The sequence below is a fragment of the Enoplosus armatus genome, chromosome 3, assembly GCF_043641665.1.
Source record: "Enoplosus armatus isolate fEnoArm2 chromosome 3, fEnoArm2.hap1, whole genome shotgun sequence".
Taxonomy (NCBI): Eukaryota; Metazoa; Chordata; class Actinopteri; order Centrarchiformes; family Enoplosidae; genus Enoplosus; species Enoplosus armatus.
In genome coordinates this window covers 21,526,845-21,547,253 of record NC_092182.1, presented here as the reverse complement: position 1 = coordinate 21,547,253, position 20,409 = coordinate 21,526,845, and the positions used below count along the sequence as shown (strand labels likewise).

The 20,409-nt window shown below is 40.7% G+C and overlaps 1 protein-coding gene across 1 annotated transcript in view; it reads right to left on the bottom strand.

Annotated features, from left to right (window-relative positions):
• anks1ab (ankyrin repeat and sterile alpha motif domain containing 1Ab) overlaps positions 1-19,746 on the bottom strand; it is a 37,241-nt gene extending 17,495 nt beyond the window's left edge. The window contains exons 1-4 of the mRNA XM_070902009.1: positions 19,351-19,746; positions 14,045-14,066; positions 6,198-6,215; positions 5,612-5,686 (exon numbers count right to left, since the gene is read on the bottom strand). Of these exons, the coding sequence (XP_070758110.1) occupies positions 5,612-5,686; positions 6,198-6,215; positions 14,045-14,066; positions 19,351-19,644 (409 nt within the window). The 5' untranslated portion in view covers positions 19,645-19,746. The remainder of the gene's footprint in view (positions 1-5,611; positions 5,687-6,197; positions 6,216-14,044; positions 14,067-19,350) is intronic.
• Positions 19,747-20,409: the final 663 nt, after the last annotated feature.

Here is a 20,409-nt window from a genome sequence, read left to right as displayed (position 1 = left end):
AACTATCCCCGTCATTTTTTCTAAAATCAGAAATTACTCCATCAGGGTGTAACACAGAAATATTCAATTCCCCCAAAATAAATTTGTCAGGGTTTTCACCACATACTTGTAAAGCTCTGGCTGAGTCCCATGGCTTCATTGGTCAACCTCTTTGAGAGCTAGGACACGGCTCATACAATGAAGGTAGCAGCATTCTAAAGTACTGTTGAGGTACTCGTGTTATTTTTGATCAAGGAATACACATTTGCTTAAATAATTTTTTGTCCTTACTCCAGAGCCACAAGGAGTACGGTCAGGTAGACATATTGTAAATCCTACATCAAAAAAAGAAACGTTGGCTTAGGATTTCCACAGTGTGCTGATTCCAAACTCCTCAATTCATAATAAAATCCAAGTATAGATTCCTTGATAAAGCTCCAGGTAAGCTGTCTGCCAGTGGAAAAAGGCTCTGTGTCCTTGGTGGTGCCAGTGCTCCCTGTGCTGCCCAGCATTCACACTCTTCAGCAAGCTGCTGGCTGTGCGGCTCCGCCAGAGAACGTGCTTCTCATCTCTCAAAGCAGTAAATCCAGGTTCAGATCCAACAGACGGCAAGTGAGCCTCTTGACTCTGAAGCAAGGATCACTGCAGGACCACAGTGCAGGTTAAGCTAGCTCCTTCCTGAGGCAGGCGCCCCCCCCAACTCCCACCCCAGCCCACCTGGTTCTTCTCCTCTCTGGGTACAGCTAGCAGCCTCTGTTCTCAGGGCAGAGGTTTGCTGCATCCCCTGCCTGTCTGAGACATGCAGGCAGCGCAGATGCAGTCACAGCAGCTGCTCCCGGCTCACACACGCTACCCCTCACTGCTCACAGGGCATAACGTCCTGACGCCGGCTACTTAAACACAGGAGACCAGAGATCTGTCTCAACCTCAGCCACTGCTGCCACGTCCTTCCCACATCCACGACAGGCAACAGACTCAGTGATCATCCCCTTCTCATCCAAGTAAATCCCTCAAGCTCTTCTTTTTAACTCCCCCCCTTCTCGCTCTCGTCTCTCTCTGCTTTCTTTCTCCTGCTCTCGATCTCATAGCCCCATTCTCATACTGTGTGATCGCACTGCAGGGTTGCCGTATGCTGCCTGATGAAGTGGGGTGCTGCTCCACGTAACCACCTCTCTCTCTCCCTCACTCTCCCACTATATCAATTCCCCTCCCTCTGCCTCTCTCCCTTTTCTGGCTTGCACTCTCCCTCACTCTGTCTCGCTCCCTGCCTCTCGTTGTCAAACACACAGACAGATGCAAACACACACACACACACACTCTTTCCCTCTCTTCATCATCTGTCTCTCTACCCCTTTCCCCTTTTATCTTGCCCCCCTTTCTTTCTCATACAAATGCACACATACTCGCTCTTCTCTGTCTGTCTCTCTCTAACATTACCCCACCTCACCCCCTCTCTCTCTCCCTCCACTGCACTGATTAGAATTGCACAGAGGCACTCTGATCTTGCCAGTGCAGAAAGGACACCACCATCAGAGGCAAGGAACAAGCACTGAGAGCCCAAAATCACAGTCCTTTCTGCAAAGAATGACTATAATGTAAAGGGATGACAGAGAGTCGATCCTCTTCTGCAGGAGCAACGCCAATTCTTAAGGCTAACATGGGATATTGAAACAAAGAGCCTCCTCAAGCCCCTGCATATTAGCAGATGGTTTTAATTCATTCATATCTTACTTTGATGATAGGACTAGGGGGGGCAGCATTGATTCAAGGCAGCAGAAGTCTCTAATGCACTCGTACAGGAGAGGAGGAATGGGAGAAGAGAAGAGAGGAGATACACTTCAAGTCCTGTCTCTTCTCCATCTTACCCAGTCATACAGCATGACAGAAAAGCAGCAAATTCCATTATGTACTTCCAGATGCTCATGTCACATCAAACATTTTTAGAGCACAACAGAGGCTACTTACAGGAAAAAAGCCTTGATAAACAAGTGAGATTATATAAAATTTTGATAGATTTGAGGTAAAAAGACTCACACAGAGCGTTGTTTGACTTTGAAAGAATTGCCATCGTCTACACAGGGAGTGGTATACTTATAACACCCACCTATACAGGGCTGCTCACTGCGTCCATCACTGGTGTTATCTGGGTACAGCTGCAGGCAGAACGTAATTATGCAGGCTTTCAAGCTGCTTGCAATCACCTCACACATTCCCAGACGGGTAGTCAGCCAGTCAGTAAGACAGTCAGGGCAAGGAGAAGCGGTGCCAACAGAGGGAGGCAAAGTGAAGGGCTATTGATTGAACCTCCTCCGTAATTGGCCGCCTGTATCCCTGTTGCTCTGGCGTTAACGATCAGGTAAAAGGCCAAGTCAGGTATCCGTGACCCGTCAGTCATCCACAAGGACCAATGTTCATAATTCGTTATCAGGAAGAGAAGCTGCTGTCAGATTTGCCCTGACTGAGGAGAAAAATGATTGAAGGAGGGAGTGAGAGAGGAAGGGAGAGGGAGAGAATGAGCAGGAGACAGATAAGAGACAGAATAAGACTAATAAAGGAGGAGGCGATGAAACATATGGGCGAGATAAGATGGTAATGGGAAGTAAGAAGGATTGAAGTGGACTAATTATGATTTACTACGAGATCCCACAACTCCTCCTCCTTCTTTACTCGCTCATGAGCCTCATACCAAAGACAGCTCTTACACCACAATATCCAGACAAAGAGTGTTAAAAATACCAGCCACCCCATCCAATTACTTCCATTCATTTGGGACAGCAACACCTCCCACAGTAGTAGGACCTAATTACTGACTGACAGAGTATCCAATGCTCCTCACGTGGGGGGGAACTGGGTCACTGTCTTATCCCCTGTTAAACAGGCCAAGCTGTCAAATCTATCCAAGTGGGTTTCTGTTCTGTTTGAACACTGCTAGGTCTAGACTTGGCTCCGAGGAGCACCCAGAAAGACCTATTTACGGCAGAATAGGTAGAGGTTGTGCCTAGATAAAGCTGTGCCTCTTTATCAGAGCAGGGGAAAAGCACTAGCTCCTTGTCAACACACCCAAGCACTGGAGAAAATGAGCCGCAAAGCTGAATTAATTCAGGGAAACTGAAGGCGGACTCTTTTCCTTTGAACGTCAGAGTGTGCCTGTACACAAACCGAGCCGATGCCTCCTGTGTGCTGTTAGCTGAGCTCTCTCTCTACTCCCTCTCTCTTTTTAAGCTCATTTACTCAGTGCTCTCTTCGCACACAATCGAGGCACTCGTGATGGGCACACAACACAAACAACCTCATCCTTGAGCATGCAGAAAGGCAAAATATTGCAGGGCTGGATTTCGTAGCCGCAAAAAATCTGATGTTCAGAGATCTGCTTCCCGAAGATGAATTGGCCATCCTTGGCTCCTGATATGAGAGGGACAGTATTCAAGGAAAAGGTGGATGGGATGAAAATACAGGGACAGAGCACAAGGTTTTCCCAGTTCTGTCACAATAAAAAGATAAAGGTGGAATAAAGAGCGACAATTTTTGTCTTTGTGCAACACCCCTTATCTCCTTCTCTTCTCCCCTCCCCTCCCCTCCTCTTCTCTTCTCTCTCTCTCTCTCTCTCTCGCTCTCCTGGTGATGACTCTGAAGGGTACCTGTTTGTTCCCTTTCATTACATTGTGGAAAAACAGATAAGACCTCTTTACTAAGCGACACATTCAAAAACAGCAACAAAACCACCCTCGCTACCTCCGGAACTACTTGTGCACAATCTCCGATTAAAATCGGAGCAGTAACTGCATGACTCAGCTGAATCTGGGACACTTTCAGCATGCTGTTCCTCAAACAAAGCCTATAAATAGCACACACCTATATGTGTAAAAGAAAATAAAACAAACAACATATTTCCTCTTATGTAATGTGGAATAACCTCAGGTCTTAATTGTTAGGATAGCAATTAATCTAAGAACGCTTGGGTGTGCAGGAAGTCAGGTTACAATTAAAATCATAAATTAACATTGCAATGGAAACCAGCTTTGCTTTAGGATTGTTTGGCTAATATGCATCTCCTTTTGGTCTAAAATAATATTAACGAATATAAATCATTTTATGAGAATTGTGTGATGGTTAAAAGCAGCCTGGAAGGAACTGATATACATTCTATAAGTTAGGGCATATTAAGATGAAGATGGTGAAAGTGGCTTTGGTAAATGGTGTTGTTACTGTTATATATGTTTTATTACAATTGTTCTTTTAAAGTTATGTTTATTTTCGATTGTATTATTACTTTTAATTGTTTATTAATTTACTTCCCTTCTCTTCTTGAATTTCAATTGAAATTTCAATATCCTGACTGTTGTTTTAATTGTCTGCTCTTTTATTTTTTTTTATCATGTAAGGCGCTGCATTTTGTTGTGCTTTATAATGACTCTACTATTAAATTGGAGAATCTTAATTTACTTTCACAATACGGGTTATCTCAAGTGTAAAAGAAATCAACCTTCTTCACATCCCTCATCTACACACCTCCTTCATGACTGAAAGTAAAATTTATCACATTTAATCAAGAGGAGATTTGATTAAATGAGTAGATGTCCTTAACATTTTGTATACTCAGCATTTAATTTAATTGGTTGCGTAGGTCAAACTATTACTTGCCAATTTCACTGCACAGCGTACACTTCAAGCCTCTGTACTTGGACTGACAGGAAGAAGTGAAGTAAAATGAAATATAATTACTGACACATGTAGGGTTAAATGGTGGTGCAAGAGTAAAGTCTTAATTCCAACGTAATTTCTTTTCTTTTTTCTATTTTCCAGTGTTACTTTTTATCCGTTTATCACAACCACATATTTTACTGTTTCTGTTCCGTCTTTCATCTTGGGTAGTCAGCAGATTGTTAATCCATGAAACACACTGCGCACAACTAATGAAAACTGTACCTCAATAAATCTGATGAGGCTTGTAAAAGGCAGTCCTGTGCAGACCCACAGAAGCTGTTACACAATACTGTATGATGAAACCACCTTATGGCAGAGTATCTAATGGAGGTAGGTTTACACTGTATCAACTCAGGAGTGTTATCTAAACAAACTGAACTGATGCCAGCTGGCTTCTTTTTCTGCACTGCCTGAAGGACACTTGATGAAGCGTACTATCAATTCAAGCCCTATTGAGATATACAGTGACTCCAGGAAAAAAAATATGACAGTGAGTGGAAAGCTAGTTTATAACAAATATCGACAATGGTGTGCCAAACAAATGTCAGCTTGGATCTCTGTGATTTAAAACAAAACTCTCCTCCATCATGGTGCGTTTGAATACCCAACAGCAGCTCTTAGAGAAGCTGCTTACAAATGTATTCAGTTACAGGGTGTAAAAAGTTTGGTTGCTGCCAACATACAATTCCCATCCAGGAAACTCTATGTACTATCAATGTAGCACCAAGGGCAATTAAGAGCTTTATAAATGGTTAATGAAGAAGGCTCACTTAATCCCCCAGACCCACTTGTCATTTTGTATTACCAAACCAATAAATTACACACCACATAGTCATATCTCCCAAAACAAAACACTCCATTCTGCATAAATTAAAACTTCTATCATCATGGAAACATAATAGAAAAGGTGGCGAAGCATTACCTGAGCTCGGTGTGGGCTGTTTCTTTTTGGACGTTTCAATGCCTGCTCCAATCAAGTTCATGATCTTCTCAATCTGTTTAAGTGAACAAACATGAAACAAGAGCAAATAATCAGCTTTGGATTTGAAATGTCAACAACTAATGCATAACAATCAAATGCAGAGCAGTACAGATGTTGAAATTCTTTCAGCATGTATAAACATTTTCCATTTATTCAAAACATGCATTAAACTCCTGTCTAACCCTCCTCCATCCCACCATAACAAAACCAATTACAAAACAGGAACACTGAAGCATTGGCACTGGGAGAGGAGTTAGAACAGAGCTGCTGCTGCTGCTGCTGGGAGTATTGGGAAGGAGGCAGGCTGCTTTGCAATGATGGATTACGAGCAACAGTCCAACATGGACAGAAATTCAATGACTAACCCACCACTCAGCAAAAACACAGCGGGGTGATAAGTTGAATTAAAATCTAGAAACGTTTGAAACTCCAAATTATTGAGGCCTACAGGCAGTCCTGTAGCCAAGTCCAACCTGCACAAACTGACCCTCCAGAGATTCAGATCTGTTGCCGTCTGTTTCTTAGTAAGTATTTGATTGCCCTCTCAGACCTGTATTATTTAAGCTTCACAGAATAAGGCAACAGTTTACTGCAAGGTTAAGTGAGCACAATGCTGCATGCAGGAGATTACAGAGCAACTCAGCAAAGAGCTGTTTAGGGGCTTAGAGCCAAATGTTTATTTAAGTTGTCTCTGACTTTCCAGGAGAGCCAAAGTACATTTCCAGGTTGTTTGCTTTTGTTTATTTTGCTGGATAACTGAACAGTAACTCAAGTTCCAACACAGTGCTTTTGGTGCTAAATGCAGTATGTCATCAAGTGTTGTTAAAAATATAAGCAGGACACATAATGAACATTGCTGCCGCAGTTCATTAACGGACTACTTTGACATTTTAGGCTTTCTTGCCAAGTTAGATGAGAAGATCAATACCACTCTCATATCTGTCTGTTGAATATAAAACCCCAGCCAGCAGCTCATTAGCTTAGCACAGACTGAAAAAAGGGGTAAACCGTTAGCCTGGCTTTGTCCAAAGGTTACAAAATCTGCACCTCTAAAGCTCACTTACACTTTATATCTCCACTCTCATTTGTTTGACCCAGACAAAAACCAAAGTATAGAATAGTCCTCCACACAATACCCATGTAAAACCACAATTGTCAAAATGTTTTTTTGTCTGCATCAAACAAATTAGATGCATACATTAAGTGTTAATAAGTGCTACAAAGAAGCTAGTAGGCAAATGTTATTAAATTCATGCTTCATATTGAATGCACGGATATAAGAGTGGTAGCAATCCCCTTGTCTAACTCTCAACAACAATGAATAGGCTTAAGTTGCCAAAATGTCAAATGCCAAACTATTCCTTTAAATACAACAGCATGACAACTGAATAAGATGGGACCATTTACAGTACGTGTGAAATTAGTTGTTATCCTAATCCGTCCTGTCTCTGTTACTTCTCATTAAACATTCAAATACAAGGATTGTATTTCACTGATTTAATCCAGCTCGATTGGAACAGACATTTAATTTTGAAGTACCCAGAGTCAATTTCTGCAGTATAAATATACACAGTAGTATATTATGAGTCATGATATTCCAACTAAAGCAAACAGTCTGGGCCTTATCATATGTACTGCATATTTGAATAATAATCACTTATCACTGGGTAAGTGTAAGCAATTTTTCTACAGAACACCACACTACTTGCTGACGCGTCATGCTTCAAGGACAACAGGACCACATTCACAGAACAAATGTACCATTCACCCCATTATAAACAGACTATACAATTAATAGCATTTGATATTCTTTGGCTATTGCAGAAAATAGTATATCGCCAAGTACATTTAGTGACAATTTAAAACAAGGCACTTAGCAGGCTGGGGCCACCTAAAATTCTGTGCGAACTATTGCAAATCAGGCTGGGAGCTAAATTTAGAATCACTAGAGTGGTCTATTCACAATCAGCAATGAAGATTTTTGCAAGCCTGAAAAGCTGATTCTGCTTTCACAAGTGACACCAGAGACACAGCCAGGCTTATTTGATGTAATATTTAGTGTTTGAAAAAGCCCTATGCACTTCGCTAGTGGCATCAACACTGTGGAGAAGCCTTGATTCATTTGGAAGTCAGGCACGTGGGACGCATGGCATATGCCTCCAGCAATACAGCCCTCATATTACTCTTTGAATTAACCCAGTTACATTCTATATCATACACACACCAGGACTACATTACATCTAAGCTTAAGTGCACCTTTATTAAAACCTGTCACCAAAATGCTGCTTCCAAGGAAACCAGTGTCATCATAGTTTAAGTGCTGAAATATTTCATAACGTCATGCGCATAACGCCTCATCCACTGTATTAACAGCTGTTTGGCACTGGGTTAGGGTAGAAATATACTGAATATATTTTTGAGAGAGATGCCATGTGAGCTCAGGTCAATCGGTCCATTACTATTTCCACCCATCCAACCATTAGCTATACCCACTTATCCTTGAAGGTCACGGGGACTGGAGCCAATCCCAGCTGACTTTGGGCGAGAGGGGACAGGTCACCAGTCAATCACAGGGCTGACACATAAAGACACACAGGGTGCATCCCGAGTCTCTTAAATTGCATCCACATTTCCCTTTGTGTCTTTTCTTTGCATCTTAGTCTCTCCCACCAGGGATGCATGGTGAAACGCAAGGAAACCAAGCAAAGAGAGGAGAAACGAGGAAATGTGTTTTAAGAGTAATGAGACGTTGTTTCGACGTCCATTTATAATGACACCGGCACCGGCACAGCTGGATCAGCTGGATCGGTCATCTGTTGTTACCATTATGTGGCAGCCAGGTGAATGTTTGTAATGTTAATGCTGTCTATATATACCCCGTTACCACAAGCACAAACCCATTTCACGAGATGAAACAATTAGGGCTCCATGCCCAGCCACTGCACCGTGCGTAATAGCGCATAGAAACCTATATGTGCCTCAATGGCACCGCACAGTAGAATACCTGACATTCTCCAAGAGGGCCTGGGAACAAAATAAAGCCTACTGCTGTGAGAAAGAGGAGATGAAAGTTACACACTATAACAGTCCAGCTAGGAGCAGAGGAGGGAAAAAAGGCAGCTCTCCATGCGCTGACAGGTAGGAGGAAGAGTGCACAAACCAATCAGCTGTTATCAATCACTCTGACAAAACACTCACAAGTTCCTACGTCACCTCATCAGGCCTATGTTCTCTACAGCTACAAAGAAAACGTGTTTTAGTCACTGTTTGAAATATTAAGATTGAGAAAAGTGTAAAAATATATACATTGATGAAGATGGGCTGAGCCCCAGCCCAGTTTAACCACTGGATGTAACGTAAGAGTTTCTAACACATGAGGTCCGATAAATAACGGAGTGCTATACAATAGTAGATCAAATATGTTACACACATGCTGCTGTTAGTGACATTTACGACAGAATAATGCGGATGAAATAGACTTAATTGAAACATGTTTAGGATCCCCATCTTCTTGCATTAAATATAATTTCTCTGTGGAGTCCTTAATGTAGGCACGTCTGAATAACAGATTCATTGCAAAGAAAATAAAATAATGGGCACTTAACACTTTTAGTGTTTCTCTGCCATCTCATTCTGATGTGTCAGAGAGTATTTATACTGAATGTCTTCCGGGAAGGCTGGTCTCATGTATCCTCGCTCATCGCTCCTCAGTGCAGAATTAAGAGCTTTGGGACGGCCGGCAAGATGGCGCACCCAAACGACTTCCAACCATCCACGCTCACATTTACGCCAATTAACCTAACCTGTGGGAGGAAACCAGAGCACCCGGAGGAAACCCACACAGGCACAGGGAGAACATGCAAACTCCACACAGAAAGTCCCCAGTCGGCGACCAGCTGGTCAGAAACCAAAACTTTCTTCCTGTGAGGCGACAACCACTAACCACTGCACCACCGTGCTGCCCAATTAGTATTTTTAACTACTGAATCCACTTCATCCTTAAAGAGCAGGTACAGATGACAGTTGACAGAGAATCGGGTTGTAAAGGTATTTTTAAACCATAAGAAATATTAAAGGAATGATTTGACCTTTTGGGAAATGGGTGATGGCAGGCAGGTTTTGTTATCTTCAGACAGAGCCAAGCTAGCTGTGTCCCCCTTTTCCAGCCTTTTCGCTAAGCTAGGCCAACTGGATCCCGACTGTAGGTTCATATTTACTGTATAGACATAAGAGGGGTATCAATCTTCTAAAAGAAGGAAAGCTGACAAACACACTGACAGGTGTTTCTATTATTTTGTCCAACCATTTATAGTGATGAGGGTAGTCTAAGCAACAGAAACACCTCTCTGTATAATGCAGCACAGTTCAACAGCACCACAAACTACATCCTCCAAAATGGGTGAGCTAGTGAACTGAGCTAAGTATTGAGTTGTCCTTATTGGACATGTATTAAAAGGGGAAAGATCCAGTTACCCTGACCTGCAAGCCAGCACACAGTGGGAATACATTTGACACGAAGAGCACTTTCCAGTGAACGTCTGGGAGCAGGATGGAAATAATCAACTAGATCTATTCATGCAGAAATGTAATTGATAGTGCAGTTATGAAGCACATGGGGCTCTGAGTGGACTGTGCCATTAAATCAGCGGCTCTCAACTCCGAGTGATAGTACTACATCCTGAAGAGATTTGCATGTTAATACTGGTTGATCTGCTCTTAAATTTCTGCACACACTGCAAAAATTATCAGGCAAAGAAGACAAATTGGTGGCACAAATCAGAAAACGGTAAATGTTATTCATGGACTTGGGCCCATGAGGGTCTGACTGCTATAGGGTCGAGTTGCTGTTAGATCCACTCAGTTTTGATCTGGATATTACATATATATATATATATATATATATATATATATATATATATAAGTAGTTATTTCAGAAGACGATGCTACAGAAAGAATGTGATTTTTATTCAAAACTGTGACACTGTTGAAGACAGATGACATATTTTGTATTTCTTGTGGGGAATCTGCAATTCTTTTTCTAAAGTTTTTCCAATTTGAAATGAATGTGTACATTAAAAGGGTAGAAGTTACTGCTGTTTTTGTCTCTAATTCACATTCCCTGATTGCTCCTGCCAGTCATTTTGGGCCAAGGGTTATAGTGCACTGACAAAAAATTGTGGAAATGCAAACACAATTAAACTGCAATTGCAGGAGACAGTTAAGACAATCAATTCCAGCAGCCAATGTAAACAAAAGCAAGTTACAGTACTTAAACCTAAATACCACCTCTATCATAATTAATCAGTCAGCTATTTGCGTTGAAGAACAGAACCATAAAACAGATCAATGAATTAACAAATACAATAGAAACCTATATAGAAACCATAGCTGTGTCCCAATTCTATATTAAACACTAATTACACTAACAGCACACAGATAGAGGAAATGACTACACTTCTGTACTTACTATATGAGACATGAACTGTCAATCATACTGTGGAACACTACTGCCAATTAAACTTCACAAGGACAAAGCAAACTGTTCGCTTCCTGTTCCTGAAGCAGCCCCACCATCAACAATTTGTCAAGCTGTGAGCTGATTCTTGATTTCATTTGTGGAATGCATTGTGGGTCAACCCTAGTGACCCTCAACAGACCAATGAAAAATCAAGCAAATTTTGTATAAATACTGACATTTGAGTATACTGAATTTTGTCACTTTTCCAGCACGAAAAAGACTTCTTTAAAACCTGGTGAGTAAAGCATTGAAACGGGACACAGCAGTCACTTCTTTCTGAATAGTAGTAATAGAAAGGCTATGTGATATACTTTAAATGCATCCGCCAAGTGCTAAATGCAGGTAGATTTCCTGTTTGTCGAGTAAATCTCGGAAGGATAAACGTTTGTACCAAAATAGTCAAGTAATAAAAAACTATGCTGAGAGTCTCTACGGGGTTTTGGCGTCATTAAATGGGCGCGCTGCTTCTGTCCTCCGCTGTCTGCGTCTGTGTGAGTTTGCCACACACGCTGTCATATGTGTTGTTATGCGCTTCTAAATAGTGCTGTGAAACTGACCGTCTCGAGCGCTCCTAGTTTTGCAGCATCAGTGACATCAGCTACTCTAAACTACCACTTGCCGCTGGTCTGCTGCTAGCAACTGCTAGGCTAATTAAATAGCTATTATGTATTATGCTAGCTAATGAGAGAGATCATGTGAAATCATCTTAAACTATACACTTTAGAGATAGGGAGTACAATATTGTCCACTGAGCCGATGTCTCCTGAACATAAATGATGGCAGTGAGCACAGATAATGGAAATGATGGTTGGACATAATAAACTAACCAAAAAGGCTGCCTGCCTCACTGGCGCTGGTCTGGAAACAGGATTACCGCCTCAGTATCATTGTCAATAAAGACAGATGGGCCAGTAGCTCCACACTATACAAGGCCCAGATCACATAATTCTATCCAGCAGTGCTCATGATTTAGACAGATTTTTATTTATTTGACAGCTTTGACACCACACAGCATAAATAAAGCTACGAAGAGTGATAACAGTAAAGTCATGATGGCCATCATGGTGTACAGTAAATGTGGCGAGGCACTGTGAAATAGCTTTGTCTCATACATGTATTAATCTGTTTGTGGATAAAGACTTTTTTGCAGAATAAACTAATCTTAATATAGTTATAGTTACAATTATCATATAAAACAGTAACAAACAGATTTTAGTCATATGATCATGGAGGTCTTCTAAGGTAAATAGCATTTATTTAATGCTTTTCTCTATTGATTTGTGTTAGTGACTCATGGTGATCACCATTTTGGGTCTTCATACATTACCAACTGCTTTATTAACCACTAAATACATGTAAGACTCTGGCAGTGCCACCTGTGTGTGCTGTATGATAGAGTACACCGTTACTTCGTTTGCGTAGATTTTACCATGCAGTTCTCCTGCATCCAGCTTGTCAGGTAGCGTTGGAATTGGGACTTAATGTCAGGTAATGTCAGATTATCATAAATTAAATTCCTGTGTGTATTTTTCCACCTGTACAAAATAAGACTTATCAGCTCTATACATGACTGATGGACGAGAGCTAGGGCTGCAACTAATTATTTTCATTATTGATTATTCTTATTGTTTCTGTTAATCATTGGACCTTTAAAATGTCATCACAATTTCAGGACACCCAAGGTGATGTCTTCAAATGTCTTTTTTTGTCAGACGAAAAGTTCGAAAGATATAAAAGATAAGATATTCAATTAATTATCACATGAGAGAAAGAAAAGTAGCAAATCCTCACAAATGACAAACTTCTACTACCATCAAATTTTGGCATTTTTAACATTTTCATAAATCCTTTTGCAGCTCTCCTCCCTAGAAATTACATACTATAAAGCTATTTTAGATAAGCAACTATTTTGTGGGGGAAAGTGATATTGCCTTAATTATGTTTTTCTTTGAGACGTCACACATGTATGTATCGTCAACACAAAACGGCTTAATTATGATTAGGGAAAGCTTGTGTTCATGGTTAAATAATTTAGCGCCTACTACTGTGAAATGAGACATGAACCCAAGACACCAGTATTAAAAAGGAAAATGCTTTACACAACCACCTACCACTCTGCTTTCAACATCTCTTGTTTTTGTCTTTCCACTATGCAGAAAGAAGTTGTTTTTTGTGAAATCTACGTCAGGAAAAGGGGTTGCAAAAGGCTGATATTGAATGTAATCACTGTTTTGCACATTTGTTTCAGGCTAAATGTTACTGGTTGGCAATGTTTGCCGAAAAAGGTGATTTCAAAATACAAAATAGTCACATCTGACAGTAATTTATAAAAGACTGGGTCGACTTTTCAGAGAAGAATTGGAGCATCACATTAGCTTCTTTCACACATAGTTCCCGGTAAATTACTAGGATAACCTTTCAGGCACTGCTAGTGATTTTCTGCATTCACACATGCAGCTATCTTTTTTAGCTATTTCCATTTTGCGCCTTTTCACACATGCCACGGCAATACTGGGATAGATGGGGCAAGGGACAGTCCAGCTTTCATTCACAACACAGCCGTACTGTGATTTTCCGTGAAATGTTACAAGGTCTTGAGATGGGAAACTGGCGGTACAGATTACTCTGAATATCGCTGCTCCCATTCACACATGACCCCATGCAGGAAATGTTCCTGAACATTTCAGGGATAGACTGCATGTGTGAAAGGGGCTTCAGTCAGTTTGACAATGGCAAAGCCATATTTCAGTTTCAAGCTGGTGATCGCCACGAAGAAAACCAGATTTCATTTTCTGAGTTTATATTAAAATCTTAAAAACTGTCCCTTTGCTAAATAATACAATCATTAAAAGTTATGAAACTAGGAAGCCACCTTGGCTGTCTCTTCAAATCTAAATCCTCATACTGCTGTTTTCAAACTTGCTTTTGAAAGCAAAGAATAGCTTTTAACAGGTCTAGCCCTTGCATGTGTGGAACAACAGCGTTAAACAGCAGGTTGGATGCAATGTGGTGTCTCGTGTTACACCTGGTAAGAAATTCTATGGGCAGTGTGGCAGGTGAAACAGGACTGTGCCTTCCTCAACCCAGCCCCCACCAAACACCAACACCACTACTCTCATATTCATGTACCACATCTGTCTAACCAGATCTTGGGATGTGTTCACTCTGCCGTGGCTCTCTATATGAATTATAAACCAGCTTACACATTACACACACTTTGAAAATATCTCCCCTTTATCAACTGGATTTACCAACATGAAAACGGTTTTGTAAATTCATTCTCTTTCATTTTCAATGTGGCCAATTAAAATTCATACATATTGAAAACTAATTTTGGTTTATAAATCATATTAAGAGCTATGGTGTATCTGTTTTTGCACTATCAGTTTCAAAATTATTATCTTACAAAGGTTTATGAATCATATAAATTCAAAAAGATTACAAAAGAGCAATAATAAAAGTATGTGTATTTTCATAAGGGATCCCAATCTACGTGTGTTATGTAAAACCAGCAGCATGTAAACACACGGACACACACTGTATGCACTTTAAAAGCTTGCATGTGTAATGAGCTGAGGAATACCGCTGGGAAATTTAGAGTACGCACACGAATGAAGCCACTCAAGCATCTGTAACATGTGGTTGTGTTAACCTTTGCCTTTTGAGTATTGAACAGATGTGGCGAAGATGTCAATCACCTTAATCATATATGCCATTTCTATTATTAGCAAAGTGTGTAATGGTCAGTGAAATGCAAGATTCTTACATAATAAGGTTACTTGTGGTCTTAATCTTAAAGGAAAAGGATGAATCCACCTTAAAATACATGAACACACAAAAAGTAGTGAAAGTAGTGTGGATGTACCTTGCATTCATGGATCCATTTCGTTGTTTAGTGGTTATGCTTCCTATTTCTGTAGATAACTGGCCAACCGTTGACAGGAGGATGTTAAATTGTTCCATGGCAACTACAAAGCAGTTTAACAGGAGAAACAATTACATTTGCCAAATGACTGGTATTGACAATAGCCTTTGGAAATTGAATACAAAATTGAGCATGGCTTAAGTTATCAGATATATGCCACGGTATCATGAAGGAGTAGCTAATCTTTTGTGGTGGTGTATGTTATTAATGTCTACAAGATGTAGCTAGTTAACTATGCACTTTTAAAGTCTTGCCTCTTAAGACTGCCAAATTATTCACTCTTTAGCATACTATTTGGGCCAGATGTCTTTTTTTAGACATACCATGTTGCACTGGTGTTCAGTTTAATTCAATAACGTTAATTCTTTCAAACTCAAACTAGTAAAAAAAAATGTCCAAAAGTATATCTTACAGCCAAGGTGGCAAGTACCATGCAGAGGTAAAGATATTGTAGAGGAGAAACTTATATATCAGATATATCAATAGATATAAATTTCCCTACCAACAGTGGCCTCAATAATCCATCATTCAGTACAGCTATTGTGTTTTGTTTGACATGGTATAGTGTTTGCAAGGCTTATTATCATTAAGCTCATACTTATTACTAATGGGCCTGTCCTTATTCCTATTTTATTTTTTTTCTGTAAATGTATCAGTGTTTATTTTGGATATTTAAAAAAAATCAAAAATGGCGATCCTAAATTATATAAACTGTTTTTACCCTAAATAAAGAACAATATTGATAGACTTTATGGATACTCAGTACTTTTTGATGGACATTATCTTAGCTAATTATGTTATGCACCCCAAAAAGCCTAGGTTAGCTACTATTTCATGTTATCATACACGTATTTGATAAGCCATTTTGGCCGCTTTGTCAAGTGAAACGTTAGCTTACATTACCTTTGACGTTATGCAGGTTTTGGTCGTAGTTTCTCGAGGCAACTCGGTTAGCTAGCTAAACTAACTGAAGTTACAGCAATTTACATGAGGTTGCCATTAAAGTAATGGCTGCTACGAGGAAAACTTTAACTGAACACAACTAAAAGTGACAACTTAACATCAAAAGTGAAAACTTCACTTACACTTCACAACGTCTGACCTAACGGTTAACTTCGCCAGTTAACAGGGTCACTCGTTGAACCGAAACACCTGCTCTCTTCGGCCCCACCCTGCTGTCCGTATTTGGATCTTTCCGTCTCAAACCGACAAAGATGGTGGCAAACGATATCCTAAAATGTTTCTTTTTGATTTTGAATTTTATTGCATTCATTTGATATTTGATGATTTGACTATTTTATTTTTGTCTTTGTTTGTTGCACCATCTCCAGCTGTGTCCACATGTCTCCTTCATGTAAATATTCTGGTGGACGGAATACCTCACTTTATAAGGATAAAAATAACTCTCATGTAATTTTATTTATTTATTTATTTATTTATTTATGTCACATCGCCTTAGAAATCTTCCAAATATGATAATACAACAGCCTTGAACAATATCCTGAGTGTCACTTATTTCAAGATTTTTTTACTTATAGGCTATGCCATGTGATCATACATTTAACCATAATACAGAGTGAGCATCCATACAGTCAGATGTCAAAAGAATTATTTACTAATCCAACAAAAGCTGACAGGCCAGGTAAAGGACATCATAATACGCCATCATAAATATGAACCATCAGATGTAGATGCAGCCACCTATTACAGACCTGAGAGTGAATGTGGTGTGTGTCTTTGAGGCTTTCCATTCAGCATTTATTTAATTAGACCAATGACACCTCCAGAATGAGTTGAAGTTTCCCATAATAGCATCCCATAGTTACCACTCTACACACCAAACGCACTTAGATACACAGTCCTGTACAAAAACAGGCTTTTTTTTTATTGTTCAGTTGGTCAGAAAGTGGGCTGTGTCAGAAAAGAAATTCATAAAAAACTCACAATCACAATGGCAGATTTTTGTCTTTGTTTAAGTAAAACTTTAAATATAATACCAAGTACTTTCACTACAATAGGAGCCCCACAAATGGTCAGCAGTTACACAAGCTGCCAGGCATAATAAAACTGAAAATGTATATGTACCCCACAGAAAATGTCAATGGGGTTTAAAGGTTATGCTTTATCTTATAACTTGCTTTTTATTAATAACAACATGTGAATACCAGCATTTGCATTCAGTACTTTTTCTTTCTGTGTGCGCATTTGCTGACATATGTGTGTGTGTGTGCTTTTGTGTCTGACCTAAAGCCCAGTCTCCCTCTGAGCCTCGTGTGTCGCTTTAAATGTTTGGTGGTGGTTGATCGCTTCATGAGATATACTCACAAGCCAGAGTCCATTTTTGCCCTCACCACACACACACACACACACACACACACACACACCCATATCTCCAACCCAAACAAATCCCTTGAAATCTGGAAGAGAAACAGACACTCAGGAGCAGCTGCAAAACAGGATGCCCTTGAGAAACAGGACACCCCACCCAACATGGCCTGAATAAACAGTTCTGTCAGAGAGCAGAGGGGTGGGGCAGAGAGCAAGCACTGGACAGGGAGAGATGACAAAGAGAGGGGTACACAAAGCCAAGTAAATGTCTAAGTACTCTGAAGTGACACCCAACTGCCCTTGTTGTAAGGTTGAAAAAGGTACATGTTCGCGACATACTGTAAAAGCCAGACCCTGGTTATGGGACCATAACCTAGGCAGGACTGTCGTCAAGACCACTTAAGTCGAGTCAAAGACAAATCCCAGTCCAAGTCCAAGTCTGAGCAGTTTTGAGGTTTATTCAAGTCCAAATGGGGGCAAGACCAAATCAAAACTGAGACCAAAAGAAACTGAACAGCACCAAATTAATATTCTTCAAAATGTTGCTGCACTGTTGTAGTGTTATAGCCATAGGGAGAGTCAACTGTAATATCACTTCATACCTAACAGAGTGCTGCAGGGGTGATGTATCTTTGTATGCCAACCCAGAAGTTAGCATCGCCCTGGTTTCCTCGACAAAAAGCCAATGGGATTTTGGATTATTGCAGAAAATAAACTCAGTGGCAAACAAAGGTTTATGATACTTACACATTTTGTTCAGCAAGATAATCTTCACAAATGAACACCACTTATATAAATGCAATTGCCTCAAATAAAAAGTTAATGTAAGGCTATAAATGAGTGCGAGATAACAGAAACAACGTTGCACCAACACTCAAATGAGTTCTTGAATATATGTTTTCAGAATATTACCTCGGACTTCATGACAGTCCTGCTCAGGAGTTATGTTGTTATGTAATTCACTTTCTCAAGAATAACTCATCTTTTTGTCAAATCTGCAAATAAAAATGCATAACGTAGATGAATGAGAATGGCTCCTAACCTGAGGCTGACTATCAGCAAGATATCAGTTGGTTATGACAAGATATTGCACTTTGTTAAAACTTAGCCTGATAGTCTGAATAGGATCTTATAATCTTTATCATTGTGATAGGGATTAAGCACCCAGGAGATAGTGTCAGAAATGTTTTAGTCTGCAGTGGACATTTTTAAAAATCGCATAATTTTGCCTTAAAGCTGTGCTTTAGGGTGTGCTGCATTGACGCTCCAAAGTGCTCAAAAATCACAAGTTAAGGCTTTTGGGGATAATGGGGAGGGGGATTGCTCACAGTGGGCTGAAAGTAGATGGCGCAAGACAGAGCAAAGGAGCCAGAGGAGTGCAGGAGGAGACAGTGGAAGCGTGGGTCGGCCCCTGAGACATATACTGAGTGGATGTGGAATGACAGCACAAGCCCAATTAGTCTTGGATGCCAGGGCTGCTACAGGGAGGTCGGTGCAAGTGATCAAGCCATTCATGCATTCAAGCACTAACCCGCAGGCATTCCACGCCAGCAGCCTGGGTAAAGTTACTACAGTCTATCACTGCTTCTGCTGGACTCTTGATCGCTCTCATACTGCTGTCTGTGCTCTCACCCTCTTCCTTCCTGCCTTCCTTCCTTCCTTCCTGCCTTCCTTCCTGTCTCTCTCCTGAAATGTGCTACTTCACACGTTCTCATTTTTTCTCACTAATCCTCTGTTGCATCTCTTATCGGCCTCTCTTTTTTCTAACACATTCACTCTCGCTAAAGCACTCTCTCTTAAGGACATTAACACACTCAGCTTGAAAGCCTGTCCATGCCTTAACACCGACAGTGCCACTCCCTCTGTCCTCTACACCCTCCCACTTGTTTCACATCCCCAGAGCTCGAGTATTACCTCATCCCACTCAGAGGCAAAGGAAGACATGAGCTCCATGGACGGCTTCCCAGAGCTGCAGTTAGACACGGACCCACTGCGGCCAGCCAGACCTCCATCCTCCTCTCCGAGTGGTGACGCCAACAAGTCAGAGTCCGACTTGGACAAGCTTCGAATCAGACCCAGATCTGCAGGTCTGACTTTGACTGCTGCCACAGATGCAGACTCAGCTTCAACTTCAGTTGAGTCCTTAATGTCAGCCTTTGGGTTCTGGATCACCTTGGCGGGGATGGCATCCGCCATCCGCTCTGCCATTGTTTTGGAGCTGCTAAGTGCAGCTCAGGGTCCTCAGTTTCTTGCAGTATTCTGACTTTTTTCCAGAGAGTCCAGAGAGTGATCCAAGATCTTTGTGGAGCTTTTCAACTTCAAGTTGTGGAAAGCCAGTCAATGGTAGCACTGAAAGACACAGATTAATGAGATATAAGCACTGTAGACTTGAGATATTTGCCTGTGCACCAATTGACTCCAAATCACATAAAGTGCCCCTGTTTGGAGGGAAAGGGAGCGTGTAAGTGAGAGACTTGTTGTGCACAGAAACAATCATCAGGGTCCACCCACTAGCTGTATCCTGTTGCCCTCCCCTTGGTGACTGGCTGTCCCCCTCCTTTATCCTCTCAACTGTGACTTTTTTGATAATCCCACGTTTTCCTTTCCACATAGTCTGCTTTTCTTATCGAGCTAATATGATCATTCAATTCTTAAAAGAGACTATTCCCAGTAGAATCTGAAATAGGAAACCAACGTTAGATGAATAAAGAAGCACATGAGTGTGCATGTTTTCCTTTGCATCTACATGTGACACACACAAGTGCTCACCCAGACAGATACATTCAAATGCATCAATAGTACTTCAAGGTAAAGCCTGATGTGTGATGGTTAAAAACTTAAACTCATCACTATCAGCTGAAATAAAAATAGTCCTAATTTATGCATCTTCTTACCTGCTAACTTGTAGCCCTAGTGCTTTCCCTGCTCTGTGTTTTGGCGTCCGTCCTGTTCTGAGGTTGTTTCCAGACTCTT